The 18,621-nt window shown below is 46.0% G+C and overlaps 1 protein-coding gene across 2 annotated transcripts in view; it reads left to right on the forward strand.

Moving 5' to 3' along the window:
- The window catches only part of psmd14 (proteasome 26S subunit, non-ATPase 14), a 169,620-nt gene that overhangs the window by 141,771 nt on the left and 9,228 nt on the right, over positions 1-18,621 (forward strand). For both annotated transcript variants that reach the window (XM_038789661.1, XM_038789660.1), the window contains 2 exons: positions 3,457-3,582; positions 3,746-3,808. In XM_038789661.1, the coding sequence (XP_038645589.1) occupies positions 3,457-3,582; positions 3,746-3,808 (189 nt within the window). The remainder of the gene's footprint in view (positions 1-3,456; positions 3,583-3,745; positions 3,809-18,621) is intronic.

Below are 18,621 nucleotides of genomic sequence, written 5' to 3' on the forward strand. Positions count from 1 at the left end.
TACCTTATCCTCATGTTCATAACCTGCACCCCTTGCTCGTCTCAGTTGGCGCACCGCCTTCCTGGTGGACAGTCGGTCAAAACTCGCCTGTAGTTCCTTCCTCTTTTCCAGCTTCGTTGGGTTCCCATCTTCTGCATAACTCCTATCTACCTCCAACATCTCATCTATTACCCTCTGCCACTCCAACCTCTCCTCTTTGTCCACCCTGGCCTTAAACAAAATTACCTCACCCCCGCTTTTAGAGCCTCCTAGACAACCACCTTTGACACCTCACCCATACAGTTGAAACTGACATATTCCTTAATTACCTTTTCAGTTTTCTCACAGAACACTTGGTTTCCCCAAAGGCCCCACATCCAGTTTCCACCCCAGCCTCTGCGCTACCCCCTTCTCCAGTATCATATCCACCCAATGCGGAGCGTGATCTGACACTGCAATTGCAGAGTATTCCGACCCCTTGACCCCAGCCAGGAAAGCCTTTCCCACCACAAAAAAGTCGATCCGCAAGTATACCTTATGGACTGCTGAGAAAAACGAGTATTCCCGTTTCGTTGGGTTCAGGAACCTCCCATTTCCACCATTAGCCCAGGCAGCGCCTTCGCCCCCTCCTGATGGGACCAGCGAGCGCGGCCGTGATCTGTCCAACCTTGGCTCCTGCACCAAGTTCCAGTCGCCCCCCTCCCCACAGTCAGCTCATGTGTGTCAAAGTCAGAATGGCCCTAATCACCTTCTTCGCGAATCCTATATCGTCCCAATTAGGACCGTATAGACTTAACAGCGCCACTAATCTCCCCTCTAGCGCCCCTGTCACAATCACATATCTACCCCCCCGGATCTGCCACCACCTTCTCCATCTGGAAGCGTACCCTTTTGCTGACCAACACCAATACCCCTCTAGCCCTCCCATCAAATCTAGAGTGAAAGACTTGGCTAACCCAGCCCTTTTTAAGTCTTACCTGGTCCTTCACCCTCAAGTGAGTCTCCTGCAGCATTGCCACATCGGCTTTTAAGATGCGCAAGCATTCTTGACCGAATCTCCTAGCCCTCTCATGTTCCACGTGACTATCCTTACTGAGGTCTCTTACCCCCTGACCTTTCTTATCCACCATCATCATACCACCGGGCCCTTCCCCATAAGCCTGACCCGTCCCTGTCCATTGTTAACATCAAACCCCTTCCCCCCCCCACTCCCAAGAACCCCGCTACTTTTCCCCCTGAAACAACATCCCCCAACATCCATCCCTTCCCCCCCCCCTTCTCGCTCATTTTGTAGGCCCATTGAAGCCTGCTATCCAGGCTCCAACGTCCGCAGCCCTCCTCTCACCTCACCTCTGTTCGCTAGCTGACTTTAGTTAGCTAGCGCGGGTGGCTCCCCCAGCCAAGATATATCGTCTCCTTCCACCCAGTCCCAGAGAAAGAAAAAACAAAAAAAGACAAAACCAACAATCCAACGCATACAATTCACTAACATAACATTTAACCGTCGCAACACAGAACGCTAATCAACCCACCATTAACTTGAACTCTGTAACAATGAAAAGAGAAGTAAATTACAATACACATCAGTGAAAAGCAAGTTGGAGCATTTATACATTTTCCAGCTGCTCAAACACAGTCAACAGTCTCTCTTCCAGTTCCGCTCCTCACGTCTGTCCCAAGCCTTCTGCCCTCACGCACGCCTCAGCCGCCTCCGCTGTCTCAAAATAAAATCTTTGGCGTTATATGTTGCCCTCAACTTCGCCGGGTGCACCATACCAAATCGCACCCCCTTCTTGTACAATGCCGCCTTCACACGCCCAAACGGCGCTTGTCTTTTTGCCAACTCCACCGTCAAGTACTGGTAGATCCGAACCGCAGTACCATCCCACAACACCTCACGCTTCTCCTTCGCCCAGCATAATACCTTCTCCATCGTGCAGAACTTATGGGAGCAGATAATTACTGCCCTTGGCGGCTCGTTCACTTTGGGCTTCGGCCTTAATGACCGATGAGCTCGGTCTAGTTCGCACCGGGAGGTGTTCTCACCCTCCCCCATCAGCTCCGCCAACTTCTTTGCGAAGTATTGTGTTGGCCTTCGGGCAAGCCCACAATTCTCAAATTGTGCCACCTTGAGCGGTTCTCCAAGTCTTCAAGCTTTGCTCGGAGTCCTCTGTTGACCTCCACCATCTGCCGCAGCTCGTCCCCCATCGAGGTGAGCTGGTCGCTGTGTCGTGACATGGCCTCCTCCGCTTCCCTCATCTTCTCGCCCTGCTCTCTCACCTCGGCCGATGCCTTTGCCACTGCCACCCTCACCGGGGCGATTGCCTCCTCCACCAATGACTTCAATGCGACCACCGTCTCCTTCCTCAAGGCTACCATGTGCCTCGCGAACTGCTTTTCCAGCTCCACCGCCATCACCTCGGTCATCTTCTCCACCGTACGTATTGCGGCCTCGCCTTGCGGCTTGGCTTCAGCCATCCTGTCAGCACTTTTGCTCGTCCTCTCATTCAGCGGCGAACCCGCGTTTCCTCCTTTCTTTGATGCTGCTCTTCGCATCCTTTAGCGGCTTATTGTTTTTTCTTTCTTTTCTCTTCTCTCCCCTTCCACCCTCCTGTCCTTCATCAATCTGAATTATTATTTTTTTTTTGGAAAATTTTTCTTCCTTCACACACAAAAAAAAAGGGAAAAAGGAGAGAAAAATAAACTTTCACCAATTTTCTTTAAACCTTCTTTCTTTCTCCTCTACATTCCCCCAGAGCTCCCCTGGGACTGGACTTCAGATTCTTTCTTCATCCTAGGTGGGAGCCATCCGATGTGGGACACCCCACCTGCATCGTGCCCTGGTCTCGGGCCTGCCGCCTCGGCCTCCTTGTAGCCCCGCCCCCACTGCTCCAAACTCCACGTAGCGCTGGGCCCAGCGCCTCAGCGCCCGACACCCACGCGGGGTTCTTCGCCGGTTTTTAAACCAGCCCCGCTAGCTGCCCGTGACGACCCCAAAGGCCGCCGATAGTCGGGGGGGGGTGAGTGAAGACTCGGGGGAATCCCTGAAAATCGCCGCAAATCGCGGCCACCGGCTGGAGCTCCTCTTACTGCGGCCGCCCTGCTCGCCCACGCTACCGGAAGTCAACAAACCTAACTTAAGGCAGAATGCACTTCCGAAGTATAAGTTTAATTGATTTAACATCAATTTAATATATGAACATCACCAACTTAACACTCGCTAAGTGGGAAAAGCTCTTGCAGACATATGACTTGGATATTAATCACTGTGATGGCTGTGCTGCTTAGGTTGTGGGATTTATGATGTGTTGGAGTACTATCATCTGATGGCATTACACCAGCCTGCCACAGGTTAGAATTTTAATTGTCACTTTTTGTGCTGGATTTTCAAATGATTAATGTTAAGATTTTAGGTTATGCTGAAATCCTCCTGTTAAATAAGTAGACATTTATCGTGGGTTCTATTCTCCACTGCAGATGTTGTTGAACTTACATAAGAAAAGTTGGATGGAGGGTCTGACACTTCAGGACTACAGCGAGCATTGTAAACTTAATGAAACTGTTGTCAAAGAAATGTTGGAATTGGCCAAGAACTACAACAAGGTAAAAAAAAAGAACAATGCCAGACAACTGTAACTGCTCTGCAATGGCAAAATGTTTGCATGCCAAAAATTGCTTCTATTTTTTTAAACCCTTTTGCAAACTGTCTCAGCAACACATTTAAAGTAGTGAACTTCGTACACTTTAATATTTATTTACTTTACAGGCTGTGGAGGAGGAGGATAAAATGACTCCAGAACAACTAGCAATTAAAAATGTTGGGAAACAAGTAAGTATGGAATATCTGAATAACTTGGAACATGCTTTTCTATGATCAGTTTAATCATAGATGAATTGATGACCAGGATGAGTTAGATTTATGTACAATCCAAAGTTAATTTAGAAACACTCTGAATAAGTATATAAATCTTCATGTATTTTGGTGTTGCTCAAAACTAAAATGGGATTAAGAATTTTGTTCATTCTTTAAGATAATTGCTCAGGTGTCCTTTGTCCTCGAGGACAAAGGAGGGAAATGATGCGTAGAATCAAACAAAGTTGGTGAGATCGTTAATGAGTACTTTGCATCGGTATTCACTAAGGAGAGGGACACGTTGATTGGTGGTGTCTCAGAAGGATTTGTAAACACTTTAGAACAAGTCATTATTACGAGGGAGGAAGTGTTAGGTGTGTTAAAAAGCATTAAGGTGGGCAAATCCCCAGGGCCAGATGGCATCTATCTCCGAGTACTGTGCGATGAAATCGCTGGGCCTCAAACGAAATCTTTGTTTCCACGTTGGCCACAAGTGAGGTTTCAGAGGATTGGAGGATAGCCAATGTTGTCCTGTTATTTAAGAAAAGTAGCAAGGATAACCCGGGTAATTATAGGCCAGTGAGCTTGACGTCAGTGAAAGTGAAATTGTTGGAAAAGATTCTCAGACATCGGATCTATGGTCATATAAGCGGCAGACAGCATGTTTTTTTTATGAGGGAGGTCATGTCTCGCTAATTTAATTGAGTTTTTTTGAGGAGGTGACAAAAATGATTGACAAGGGAAGGGCTGTGGATTTTGTCTACATGGACTTGAGTAAAACATTTGACAAGGTCCCTCGTGGCAGGTTTGTGCAAAAGATTAATTGACACAATATCAGGGGTGAACTAGCTCGATGGATTCAGAGCTGGCTTGGCCATAAAAGACAGAGGGTAGCAATGGAAGGGTGTTTTTCCGAATGGAGGTCTAACTAGTGGTGTTTTGTTGGGATCAGTATTGGGACATCTGCTGTTTGTAAGAAACATAAATTACTTGGAAGAAAACACAGCAGGTCTGATTAGCAAGTTTGCGGATGATACTAAGACTGCTGGATTTGCGGATAGTGATAAAGATTGTCAGAGAATACTGCAGAATATAGATAGGCTGCAAAATTGGCGGAGAAATAGCAAATGGAATTTAACACGGACAAATACAAGGTGATGCATTTTGTTAGATCCAATTCAGATGGGAGCTATAAAATAAAGGGCAGAACCATCAGGAGCATAGACACACAGAGATCTGGGTGTGCAGGTCCACAGAGTCTTAAAAGTGGCAGCACAGGTGGAAATGGTGGTACAGAAAGCATATGGCATGCTTGCCTTAATCGGACGGGGCATTGAATATAAAAGTTCAAAAATAATGTTACAGTTATATAGAACATAACTTTGTGGTTATGGCCGCATTTTGAATACTGTGTCCAATTCTGGTCACCGCACTACCAGAAGGATGTGGAGGCTTTGGAGAGAGTACAGAAAAGGTTTACCAGGATGTTGCCTGGTATGGAGGGTATTGGGTATGAAGAGAGATTGAATAAAATGGGATTGTTCTCCCTCGAGAGACGGAGGCTGATAGAAGTTTATAAAATGATGAGGGGTATAGATAGGATGAACAGTTGGAGGCTTTTTCCCACAAAGGTGGAAATGACAATTACAAGGGGACACAAGTTCAAGGTGAGGGGGTCAGGTTCAGTGGAGATGCGCGAGGAAAGTTTTTTTACACAGAGGGCAGTGGTGGCCTGGAGTGCATTGCCAAGTGAGGTGGTTGAAGCAGATATGTTAGCGACCTTTAAGACTTATCTAGATAACTGATGAACAGACTAGTATAGAAGGATACAGGCCGTTGGTCTCAGGCTTGGAGGGCTGAAGGGCTGTTCCTGTGCTGTACTGTTCTTTGTTCTCATCATAGATGTTTTAAGCTTAGAAGGAGGATGTTGAAGTTAACAAATCTGTGTCAGTTGTTTGCAAGAGCAACGAAAATTGCCCTGCACTCTTGCTAATAGCTCTTCCGATGCTTATTTGTTGTTTTTCTCAGTAGACACGGGGGTCTTTGTCTGTACCACTCCCTGTAACCAAAGCATTACATGCTCCTACAAATGTCTACATAATAAAAGTTTTTCTAACATCTATCATCATGCTCTTGAATTGTCTGCCTCTCATCACTCACTCAGGCGCGTTCATAACGCAGCCAGACAAGTTGATTATCTAGCTGCAAATCCTTCTAACACAGGCGGTAAGAGTGGGAGAGATTCTTGGTCAGCCAAGCGATTGGTAAAAAGAAAGTTGGAGCTTCTACCATTGCTATCCAAAGCTCCATACTAAAACATGCATTTAAAATGCATATTGCCACAGTAACCCGGACTCTCAGTGATCTGTAACATCACCATCCCTCACTTGCCTATCAGAGGAAATATTATTTCTGTATTCACTCCGGTAACACTATCATATTTCAAAAATAAAATTGTGCTGATTTCATCTTTGGCCTCTTGGTGCTGTAATAGTAATCTCTATATCACAAATCTCTTCTCATAACTACAGTTTCTCACCCTACATTTTTATGTACTGCCAATGATTCCAGTATCCTTTCTGTGATTGGGCACTAAATCTGTATGTGATACTCCAACTTGTGATTCCACCCCCCCCCCCCCCCCCCCCCCCCCCCCCCCCTCCACCACCCAAGTGTGTTACCTGATGCTTCTTTGCATTACATTGGCACCTGTCTGCTCAATCTACTAACCTGTATTTTTATGTTTTCATGGGATGTGAACATTGCTGGCGAAGCCAATATTTGTTAATCATCCCTAGTTGCCCTTTAGAAAATGGTGGTGAGTGCTGTGTATGGTCAGTTCAGTAGCCATCACAAAGGGGTTCTGGGTCTTGTATGGTTTAACATTGCGTTTACTGAAAACACATAACTATGTACATACATACCATGTACATATATACAGGGTACGAGCTAACTCCATGCTTGCTCCCACATAGGTCTCTGTCTAGTCCACAGCTGACTGTAGTCTCAGGTTATGTGTCTCTTTACATCACACTGTGGACGGTACTGTTTCCCAGCCGCACATTAACTGTTGCTATGCCAAAAACGCTCATAATGCACTTTGGCTGGTTTTTACCCAATTTGTTTACATTACAATTTTCATACCCCTACCCCCCACCACCTTCAAGTGTCTGACATTTATGCATTCAGATGATCTGGAGGCTTGATAGTCCCTCCAGATCTCATTCTAGTCACATTTGGAGGAGTGGTAGGTTCTGTTGATATGGGTGCCCTTTGTTGATTTGGAATTTAAGCTTGAATCTGTGTTTCTGGCCCTGGGTTGTCTTCTGATACATTTTTTTCTGACCCATGGAGTTGAACTTGTTGTTGTCACTTCATCATCGGCTCTGCTCGGAGGTTACCTTTTGTCCCATTCTTTCCAGAGAGAGTCTTTAACACGCTGTGCCCTTGTGGTATGAAAATGATTTATCCTTTTACACTGGGTCTGCTGTTATCTTTCTGAAAAACTGAATCTTCCATTCTACTTTTTCAGAATTTCATCCAAATATTTGTTCTCTCCTTTTCCCAATCTTTCCCAGCAACTAACCTGATGATTTTGGCTGTCTTTGTTTCACAATTATCCGTGGAACATTTCTACAACTGTAACAACTTCACGTGGGCATTCAATTCCCTTCGCAATCTTTCTTCCATGGTCACTGGCTGCGCTTGAGATTCTTTCAATTCATTTGTTAAATCCTCAAGTTTTCCATTCCTGCTTTCAAAGTTTGGATTTGCTCATCCAAACTCCGCACCTCATCTTTAATGTTGTTCAGAGTGGTTTTTCTGTTAATTCTGCATTCAAGCAACTATTCTGATGCATTAGAAATTCCTTCTCACTAGTCAACCTTTCTTTCAAAGCCTCCTTGTAGCTTTGTGTCTCCTCAGAAATAGTTTGTTCAAATCTTGAACAGTTTGGCTCATTGAAGATTTTTGTTTATCATGCATTTTCAAAGGTCCATGCTCCACTTGAATCTTGTGTTTCAAGTCTTCTACTTCAACTTTGATATGAGCATTGTCTAACCTTATTTCTGTCTTTTCTTTCTCCACTCACAGCAGAGCTTTATCCTTGCTCTTCATTTCAGTTTCACTATTATCCAGATCTGTCTCGGGTGAAGTCATATACTTCTTTCAATTCTGTAATCATACTACTTGTGGCTTCATTATCCGATTGCAGCTTGGAATGTATGCTGTACCACTTTCTCTTCAATCATAGTCAGGTGGTTCAGCACTGCTGCTACAGTTCAGGAATGTGTTGGCATTGTTACGACACCCTGGGCTAGGACGCGGTCAATTCCAGCCCCCCTTGATCCGAAGTCGCAACACAATTGAATTAACCAATAATTCTTAGAAAAATACCCAAAACCGTTGGCCCTTGGTTGCCCAATCATTACAGTCACTAGGTTTGTAAATTTAAATACAATTACTTTTTATTTATAACAACAGGTCTCTGCAGTTTCAAAAATACAGCAGATTTTCTGGAGAAAACATGAGAGAGAGAGACAGATAAAGAGTCCTTTCCCCTGAGTGTCCAGGATTCAAGTCTGCACCGGCCCTTGGAAAGAGCACCTTACCTAAGCCCACACCTCCACCCTATCCCCGTAACCCCACCTAACCATTTTTGGACACTAAGGGAAATTTAGCATAGTCATTCCACCTAACCTGCACATCTTTGGACTGTGGGAGGAAACCCACGCAGACACGGGGAGAACGTGCAGACTCCGCACAGACAGTGACTCAAGCCGGGAATCGAACCTGGGACCCTGAGCTGTGAAGCAGCTATGCTAACCACTGTGCTACCATGCTGTCCCTTAGGTCTCTGGAAATCTCCCCTTCTCTCAGGTGCTACAAAGTCTGATTTCAGTTGCTGAAAAGCTAACCGAGTGTACTTTTTGTAACATTAGAATTCCTTTCGTCCCTTGCTCGACTTAATATTTGTCCATTAAGCATCCATAGATCAAAATGATAAAGGCAAGACTAAAGAAAGAAAGGGAAAGTGAGGGAATCAACAGGGAGGATCCTTGCATACCTCCTCCCTAAAAGAAATGGAACATCAGGGCACAGATGTTTCATTATGAGGTATGCAAGACATAAATCACAAACACATAGCCATCTATCCATCCCCATTAGATAAGTTCCCTTCCCAGTCTCTAAATTGGTAATTAGTCAGCCCGTGATAGCCTGACAAAGCATCCGTAATCAGATTATCCTTTCCGGGAATATGTACAATTTTAACATTGAACTGTTCTAATAATAACTTCCAACAAAATTATCTTGCGTTATAAATGCAAGCGGATTACAGTCTGTAAAAACTAAGCTTTGTTTATTGTCATGACGGACATATACTTCAAGGTGATGAAGCGCTGGTAGCTCCAACCCCCAGTTCACTGGCATATGTGGCCGTTTTAACGACCAGCACTGGTTCGTCCACTAACATCTCCCAAACTCTACTTGGTGTTTGGTGGACCACAGCTTTTTCACTTGTTTCCGCAACATGCCTAACAGGCACTCTATTTCAGTCTCTAACTGAGCCAGTCTCCATGGGTTTAGTTGAGACGGATGTGGCTTTATTGGCTCGGAGTTTCTTACGTCTACATCCTGATTAGTTAACGGAATGCCCCCTGGTGTTTCCCAACAACTCTGTCCGTATTCTTTTTGTATCTTTATTAGATCTTCTCTCTGTTCTTCTCCTTGCAACTTCTAGCATGCTGACGAAATGTGTGTCCTACCAAGGCTTTTGAGTCTCACCTTCACTCTCAGAGCATTCCCAGTTATCTATTCCTTATCTTGGCTACCTGCCTTCCTTTCACTCTCCCACTTCCTATCATTTTCAAAATTATGCGGGTGATGGAACAAACGTTTAAATGTATGGTCCAGCTCATAACTGCTGCTTAACTAGCATTCAACGCCCTTTCGTCTTCAACATGGGTTATTATCATAGAATGTAGGGAGTTCTTAAATTCCTTTAAGAGAATGACCTCTCTCAGAGCTTCATAGTTAGTTGCAATTCCCAATGCTCATGCCCATCTATTAAAATTCTTCTGCTTAATCCTTTTGAATTCGGTATAAGCTTGTCCCGGCTGTCTCCTTAAATTGCGAAACCTTTGCCTATATGCTTTGGGAACCAATTCATAAACACCCAGAATAGCCTTTTTTACTTTGTCATAATTCTTAGATACCGCTTCTGACAGGGAAGCATAAACTTCCAGTGCCTTGAGCTGGAACGCTCTCTCTTTTGCTTTTTCCTCTCTCTCTAATTCTAACCTACTAATTTTCAACTCCATTCCTTTTTTCTTTTTGCTGTATCTCTATTTGTTTAATTTGTAACTGGATTTTAGCAGTTCTACTGATCTAGGATGTTTCTGGCATCTCTTTCAAATTTAAATTTTGAGCAATCGCTTCCGTTATCTGTGCCTTCCTTGCTTTAGTTGGTACTTCTATTTTTTTCATATAAATTTAGAGTACCCAGTTCTTTTTTTTTCAATTAATGGGCAATTTATCGTGGCCAATTAACCTGCCCTGCACATTTTTGGGTTGTGGGGGTGAAACCCACGCAAACACGGGAGAATGTGCAAACTCCACACGGACAGTGACCCAGAGCTGGGATCGTTCCTGGGACCTCGGCGCCGTGAGGCCGCAATGCTAACCACTGCGCCACTGTGCTGCCTGTTGGTACCTCTATTTTTAATTGACCTGCCAATTCAACTAGCTTGTCTTTTGGAAGCCTTTTAAAATAAATCAAAAACAAGCCCACCTGAAGAAAAATCTTAGCAGCTTCCAGAGGCCGATGGGCCGAGCGGCCGGGCCTTCACGCCCGTTTTTTCACGGCAGCAAACACACCTGCTTGCTGCTGTCGTAAAAACGGGTGCTGGATGCCCTTTTGGGGCATCCAGAGGCCCGTTTGGGGCCGTTGTGCTCGGGAGGGGACAGGCCCGCGATCGGTGCCCACCGATCGTCGGGCCTGCGTCCAAAAGGGACGCAATATTTCCCCTCCGCCGCCCGACAAGATCAAGCCGCCACATCTTGTCGGGCGGCGGTGGAGAAATACGGAACCGCGCATGCGCAGGTTCCATCACTGGTGTGATGACGTCACCCGTGCATGCGTGGGTTGGAGCCAGCCCCAACCTGCGCATGCGCAGCTAACGTCATACAGACGCCAGCCGCGCGTCATCTTGGCGCGCGGCCATAACGACGGTCGTTAAGGCCACGACGCCGTGATTCCCGAGGTCCCGCTCCTAGCCCCAATGGGGGGGGGGAGAATCGGGTCCCGGGAACGGGCGTGAAGGCTGCCGTGAAACACGGCCAGTTTCACGGCAGCCTTTACGACTCTCCGCATTTGCGGAGAATCTCGCCCAAGATCTTTGGCACTTGGCTGTCCAATAATTACAGTCACCAGGTTTGTAAATCTAAACACAATTATTTTTTATTTACTTCAAGAACTATAATGAAATATGCAGTAAATACAACTGGTTACTTTTATTCCAACCTCCCCTCTCTTTCCCTCTCTCTCTATACACATATATATATTATATTAGAAAGGGGTGTAAAAAATGTTTATTAAAGTAAAAGATCAGAGTATTTGTTTCAGATGGTTGTTTCCAGCACACCTTGCTTCAATCTAGGCTTTTGCTTGAGGTTTTCACTGTAGATACATGCAGATTCTGTGGAGACCTATGCTGCCTTCAATCTAGGCTTTCAGTTTGAGATTTCTGCTTTCCAGTCTATAATGGTTTTCACTGTAGTGTCACTTGGGTCTCTGCAGTTTCAGATTACAGCAGCTTTTCAGAGGAAACACAAGAGAAAGAGCAGGTCCTTTCCCCTAAGTGTCCAGGATTTAACTTTGCTTTCCTTAGGTCACTCAGGCAGGATTCAATCAGCACCTGTTACTGGGCAGAATATGGCCTTTTGTCCAATTCATTGGCCACCAGCCAACCAATTGAACTGGGTCCTTCCCCATCTCTTGGGTGCCACAAAGTCTGAGTTCTGTTGCTTGAAAGCTAGCAGAATGTTCTCTTTTGTTAGTTTTGAATTCCTTTCTTCCCCTGCTCGACTTAAAGTTATATGTCTATTAAGCATCCATTGGATCAAAAGGATAGTGGCAAAAATAAAGAAAGGGGAAGTAAGGGAATCAACAGTAAGGACAGCAATTTCAACAAGATTTTTTTAAAAAAGACCTCGGCTGGTTCTCATCCTGTCTGCTGCCATCATGTGGTTTGCTTGGGTATTGTCTATTTCCCTTTCAAAACTTTACTGGGGGGATTATATACCTCTTTCTAAGCTCTACACGCTTCAAATTTTTGCCAAAGGCTTTTAATGTTTCATCAGAGCTGGTTGGAGACTCATCAGTACATTGCAATAGGATTACTTTATCCTCAAACTCATCAAACAAATATAAAAATGTATTAGAACATAGAACATAGAACAGTACAGCACAGAACAGGCCCTTCGGCCCTCAATGTTGTGCCGAGCCATGATCACCCTACTCAAACCCACGTATCCACCCTATACCCGTAACCCAACAACCCCCCCTTAACCTTACTTTTTATTAGGACACTACGGGCAATTTAGCATGGCCAATCCACCTAACCCGCACATCTTTGGACTGTGGGAGGAAACCGGAGCACCCGGAGGAAACCCACGCACACAGGGGGAGGACGTGCAGACTCCACACAGACAGTGACCCAGCCGGGAATCGAACCTGGGACACTGGAGCTGTGAAGCATTTATGCTAACCACCCTGCTACCCTAATTAATGTTGACTTCCTTTAATTTGCTGCTTAGATGTGATGTACTCCAGTAACTTAAAATGATTATTCTCCAAGCTGCCCAGTTTTGCATTTGGTTTGGTCCTTTGATCAGTCCAAATAGGCGTGGTAATGTTTTTTAAAATTTGTTTTTATTCAAAATTTTCAATAATTTTTACAATCGACTACAAAAGAAAAACAACGAAAAGAAAACATAACAGTAAAACAGAAAACAACTTAACCATTTAACAATTTAACAAAATAAGGTGGGGTATCTGCCCTTTACAAATGAAGTCCATCCACCGCCCAAGCCCCCCCCCCAAGTTTGTTGCTGCTGCTGACCTCCACCGAACGTTCCACGAGAAAGTCAAGGAACGGTTGCCACCGCCTGGAGAACCCCTGCAAGGACCGTCGCAAGGCAAACTTTATCCTCTCTAACCTGAGAGATCCCGCCGTGTCAGTGACCCAAGCCTCTACGTTTGGGGGATTTGCGTCCCTCCACATTAGCAAGAGCCTTCTCCGGGCTACCAAGGAGGCAAAGGCCAGAACTCCGGCCTCTTTGGACTACTGCACTCCCGGATCGTCTGATACCCCGAATATCGCTATCCCCCAGCTCGGTTTTACCCGAGTGTCCAAGACCTTGGACATAGCCCTTGCGCAGCCTTTCCAAAATCCTGTAAGTGCCGGGCATGCCCAGAACATATGGACATGATTTGCTGGGCTCCCTGAGAACCTCACACACCTGTCCTCCACCCCCAAAGAACTTACTCATTCTCGCCACTGTCATATGCGCCCGGTGCACCACCTTAAACTGAATCAGGCTAAGCCTGGAGCAAGATGAGGAGGAATTGACCCTACCCAGGCTGTCAGCCCACAGGCCCTCATCCAGCTCCTCACCCAGCTCCTCCGCCCACTTGCCCTTCAGTTCCTCCATCGAGGCCTCCTGCAGCTCCTGATATATTTCCGCTATCTTGCCATCCCCTACCCACACGCCCGAGACCACCCTGTCCTGTATCCTCCGGGCAGGCAGCAGTGGGAATTCCCCCACCTGCTTTTTCACGAACGCCCGAACCTGCATGTAGCTAAAGGTGTTCCCCGGGGGTAGCCCAAATTTCTCCTCCAGCGCCCTCAGACTAGCAAAAGTCCAATCAATGAACAAGTCCCCCATCCTTTTGATACCCGCCCTGTGCCAACTTAGGAACCCCCCCGTCTAGTCTACTGGGAGCAAACCTGTGATTATTCCGTATCGGGGCCCAGACTGAAGCCCCTACATCCCCCCTGTGCCGTCTCCACTGCCCCCAGATCCTCCGTGTTGCCGCCACCACCGGGCTCGTGGTATAGCGCGTCGGCGGAAGCGGCAACGGTGCTGTTATCAGTGCCTCTAAGCTAGTATCTTTACAAGATGCCGCTGCCAACCATTTCCATGCCGCCCCCTCTCCCTCCACTACCCATTTCCGAATCATGGATATATTCACTGCCCAGTAGTAGCTGCAAAGGTTTGGCAGCGCCAAACCCCCCCCCCCCCCCCCCCCCCCCCCGACTGTGCTCCAAGAACAGTCTCTTAACACGTGGGGTCTTATTTGCCCCCACAAATCCCGCAGTAATCCTATTTACCCGCTTGAAAAAGGACTTGGGGTTGAGAATGGGAAGGCACTGGAAGACAAACAAGAACCTGGGGAGGACTGTCATCTTTACGGACTGCACCCTGCCCGTCAGGGAAAGCGGTAGCATGTACCGCTTCTTAAAGTCCAGCTCCATCTGATCCACCAGCTGCGCTAAATTGAGCTTGTGCAGGGCATCCCAGCTCTTAGCCACCTGAATGCCCAAGTAGCGAAAGCTACTCTCCACCATCTTAAGCAGTAGCTCTCCCAGTCTCTTTTCCTGGCCCCTCGCTTGTGTCACAAAAAGCTTGCTTTTTCCAACATTCAGCTTATACCCCGAAAAGTCTCCAAAATCCCTAAGAATCTGCATGACCTCCCCCAGCTCCTCCACCGGATCCGCAATGTACAGGAGCAGGTCATCCACATACAGTGAAACATGGTGCTCCTCCCCGAACGAGCCCCCTCCAGTTTCTGGACTCCCTCAGCGCCAAGGCCAGTGGCTCAATTGCCAGGGCAAACAACAGGGGGGACGGGGGCACCCCTGCCTCGTCCCTCGATGTAATCTAAAGTACACCGACCGCAGCCGGTTCGTCGATACACTCGCTACCGGGGCCTGATACAACAATTTGACCCACTCTGTAAATTCCTCTCCAAACCCAAATCTGCCTAATACTTCCCACAGGTACTCCCACTTCACCCGATCGAAGGCTTTCTCCGCGTTCATTGCCGCTACCACTTCTACATCCCCCCCCTCCCCCTTCCGAGGGCATCATGATCACATTCAGGAGCCTCCGCACATTCGTATTCAACTACCTGCCCTTCACGAACCCCATCTGGTCCTCATTGATCACTCCCAGGACACAGTCCTCAATCCTAGTGGCCAACAACTTGGCATCCACATTAAGGAGCACAATCGGCCTATAGGAGCCACATTGCAACGGGTCCTTGTCTTGCTTGAGGATAAGCGGGATCACAGCCTGCGACATCGTCAGGGGAAGGGTTCCCTTTTCCTTAGCCTCATTGAAAGTCCTCAACAACAGCGGACCCAGCAGCTCCAAGAATTTCCTGTAAAACTCTACGGGATACCCATCCGGTCCCGGGGCCTTGCCCGCCTGCATGCCCTCTAACCCCTTAACCAGTTCCTCCATCTCAATCGGGACCTCCAGTCCCTCTACTCGTCCCTCCTCCAACTGTGGAAACCTCAGTTGGTCCAGGAACTGCCTCATCTTCCCCACCCCCCCCCCCCCCCCCCCCCCCCCCTCCGGGGGCTCTGACTCGTACAGTTTTCCATAAAAGTCCTTGAAACCCTCGTTAATCCTTGCCAAGCTCAGCACCGTGTTATCCCCCCTAGCTCTAATTCCCCCAATATCCTTGGTCGCCTCCCTCTTCCGCAGCTGATGCACCAGCATCCTACTTGCCTTCTCCCCATACTCGTAAACTGCTCCCTGTACCTTCCTCAACTGAGCCTCAGCCTTCCCTGTGGTGAGCAAGTCAAACTCCGCCTGCAGGCTCCGGTGCAACAACTTTTCCTTGGGGGATTCTGCATACCTCCTGTCTACCCTGAGTATCTCCCCCACCAATCTCTCCCTCTCCATCCTATCCCTCTTCTCTCTGTGGGCCCTGACCGAGATTAGCTCCCCTCTGACAACTGCCTTCAGCGCCTCCCAGACCACACTCACCGGAACCTCCCCATTATCATTGGTCTCCATAAACCTATGCCCCCCAGTAATTGACCCAATTACCCTGGGAAAAGTCTCCACTCTGTTTATGCCCCTCATAATTTTGTAGATCTCTATCAGGTCGCCCCTCAACCTCCTTCGTTCCAGTGAGAACAAACCAAGTTTATTCAACCTCTCCTCACAGCTAATGCCCTCCATACCAGGCAATATCCTGGTAAATCTCTTCTGCACCCTCTCTAAAGCCTCCACATCCTTCTGGTAGTGTGGCGACCAGAATTGAACACTATATTCCAAGTGGCCTACTAAGGTTCTATACAGCTGCAACATGACTTGCCAATTCTTATACTCAATGCCCCGGCCAATGAAGGCAAGCATGCCGTATGACTTCTTGACTACCTTCTCCACCTGTGCTGCCTCTTTCAGTGACCTATGGACCTGTACACCTAGATCTCTCTGACTGTCAATACTCTTGAGGGTTCTACCGTTCACTGTATATTCCCTGCCTGTATTAGACCTTCCAGAATGCATTACCTCACATTTGTCCGGATTAAACTCCACCTGCCATCTCTCCGCCCAACTCTCCAAACAATCTAAATCCTGCTGTATCCTCCTACAGTCCTCATCGCTATCCGCAATTCCACCAACCTTTGTGTCGTCCGCAAACTTAACAAACCAATTACAATTTCCTCCAAATCATTCCTCCAAAAGAGGACTCTACCTTACCCACTCCCCCCACCTTATCCCTGTAACCCTGTGCATTGATCATGGCCAATCCACCTAACTTTCAGGTCTTTGGACTGTGGGAGGAAAACCATGCAGACACTGGGAGAACGTCCAAACTCCACACCATCATACAAGGCCGGAAACGACTCCAGGTCCCCAGTGCTGTGAGGCAGTAGTGCTAACCACTATGCCACCGTGTTGTGTGCACCCACAGTACGGTTAGGAAGAGAGCTCTAATGACATTGATGGTTGTATGTTAGAGTGGTGTGTGACTTGGAGGGGAACTTGCATGTCGTGTTCCCATGCATCTTGCAGATGGTAGCAGGTTGTGGGTTAGGAAGGTGCTCTTGAAGGGTGCAGTGTATCTGGTATATGGTACACACTGCTATCTTTGTGCATCAGTGGTAAAGGGAGTGAATGTTTAATTTGTGGGTGGGATTTTGTCCTGGATGGTGTTGAGTTTCCTGTGTCCTTCCAAAATATTGCACAGTGCTCTGCTCTGTTTTCCAAACCCCTCTTATGTTGCCTATTATTGGTACAATCATTTATTTCTTAAAAACCAATGACTAAATTTTCTCAATACGACTTGCCTAAAAGAAGAATTATCCCAAGATTTCTAAATGCTCACTAATTTGATTCTTGATTTATGGAGTCTAAAACTTAGTCTGCCATTGACATTTGACCAACAGATTCATAGTTATCCATTTTATGTTATTTTCCATGCCATTCCGACACCAACGTCTCCAAGGAGAACCAAAAAAATTAGACATAATACTAATCTAAATATATAGGAAAGTGTTATACATGAGCAAAGGTTAGATTACAAAAGATGTCAAAATAACAAATATTTGAGGAGTAGATAAGCTTGAAGGAAGCTCTACCTGATAAATTTAATCAAGAGTGGTGATGAATAAGAGTATATTAAATTGCCTGTGCAGCAAAATGTAGACCACCAGCAACAAAACAGGGAAATAGTAGCAAATGGTTAGATATGAAGAAATATCTGAAACATGGCTGCAGACAGTAATGGTTAGGCATTTAAATATTGCAGGCTATACGTTTATAAATTATAGGAAAGGAACAAAGGGTCACGGGATAACTGTGTGAAGCAGAAACAAAATAATGGTAGTAGCAAGAAAGGATATAACTGACAAATGGATGAAACAGAATCCATGTGGATGGAGATGAACAATATGGAGTGTTCACGATATTAGGGATGCACCATAGACCAGCAAATGGCGAAAAGGAAGTGGAGGGGGAACTATGTTATCTAATATATGAGAGGAGTGATATACATAATCAAATCATGGAAATTTTTACCTATCCTCAATTAAGTGGACAGAAAAGAGAATGAAAGGAGAGAAGTGCGTAGCATTTTTACAGTTGTTGATAAGAGTGCACTGACCACTGATCAACAAGGGACGAACCACTTCTTAGACACAGTAATGGAAATTGAACCAGAGCAGGTAAATGTGCGAGATCTTCTAAGAAGTAGTGATCACTCTGTATTAAGGTTCAAGGTAATAATCAAGAGATTATGAGTGCAAAGACTAAGATAATCGATGAGGAAAAGACCAACTATGATGAAATGAGGATGTAGCTAAAGAAAGGAAACTAGAAATATATTCACAGTTAGAGATAGAGCACCCATAGGCACTATTTAAAGGAAAGCATAGTTGATTTAAGGAGAAAAATATTCCACTAAAAAATAAGAGAACACTAACGAAGGATATGATGCCTTGAAAAGATTTAGAGGTGAGCATAAAATTGAATCTAAAGGAAAGGTACTTCAACAATCAACGAATGGTAAAAGGAAATATGAGTTTAGGAAAGTGGTAAAAGGACAATTGGGAAGGCAAAGCATGAATATATCAAAGAATATAAAAATAAATGGAAGTATTCTACAAACAAACATGATTTTTAAAAAGAGGAAAACAAAATAGGGATGCAGTCACTAAAGAATGAGCTTAATAAACGCTTGGATGATACGGAAATTGGAAGGATAG

The sequence above is a fragment of the Scyliorhinus canicula genome, chromosome 2 (genome assembly GCF_902713615.1).
Source record: "Scyliorhinus canicula chromosome 2, sScyCan1.1, whole genome shotgun sequence".
Lineage (NCBI taxonomy): Eukaryota > Metazoa > Chordata > Chondrichthyes > Carcharhiniformes > Scyliorhinidae > Scyliorhinus > Scyliorhinus canicula.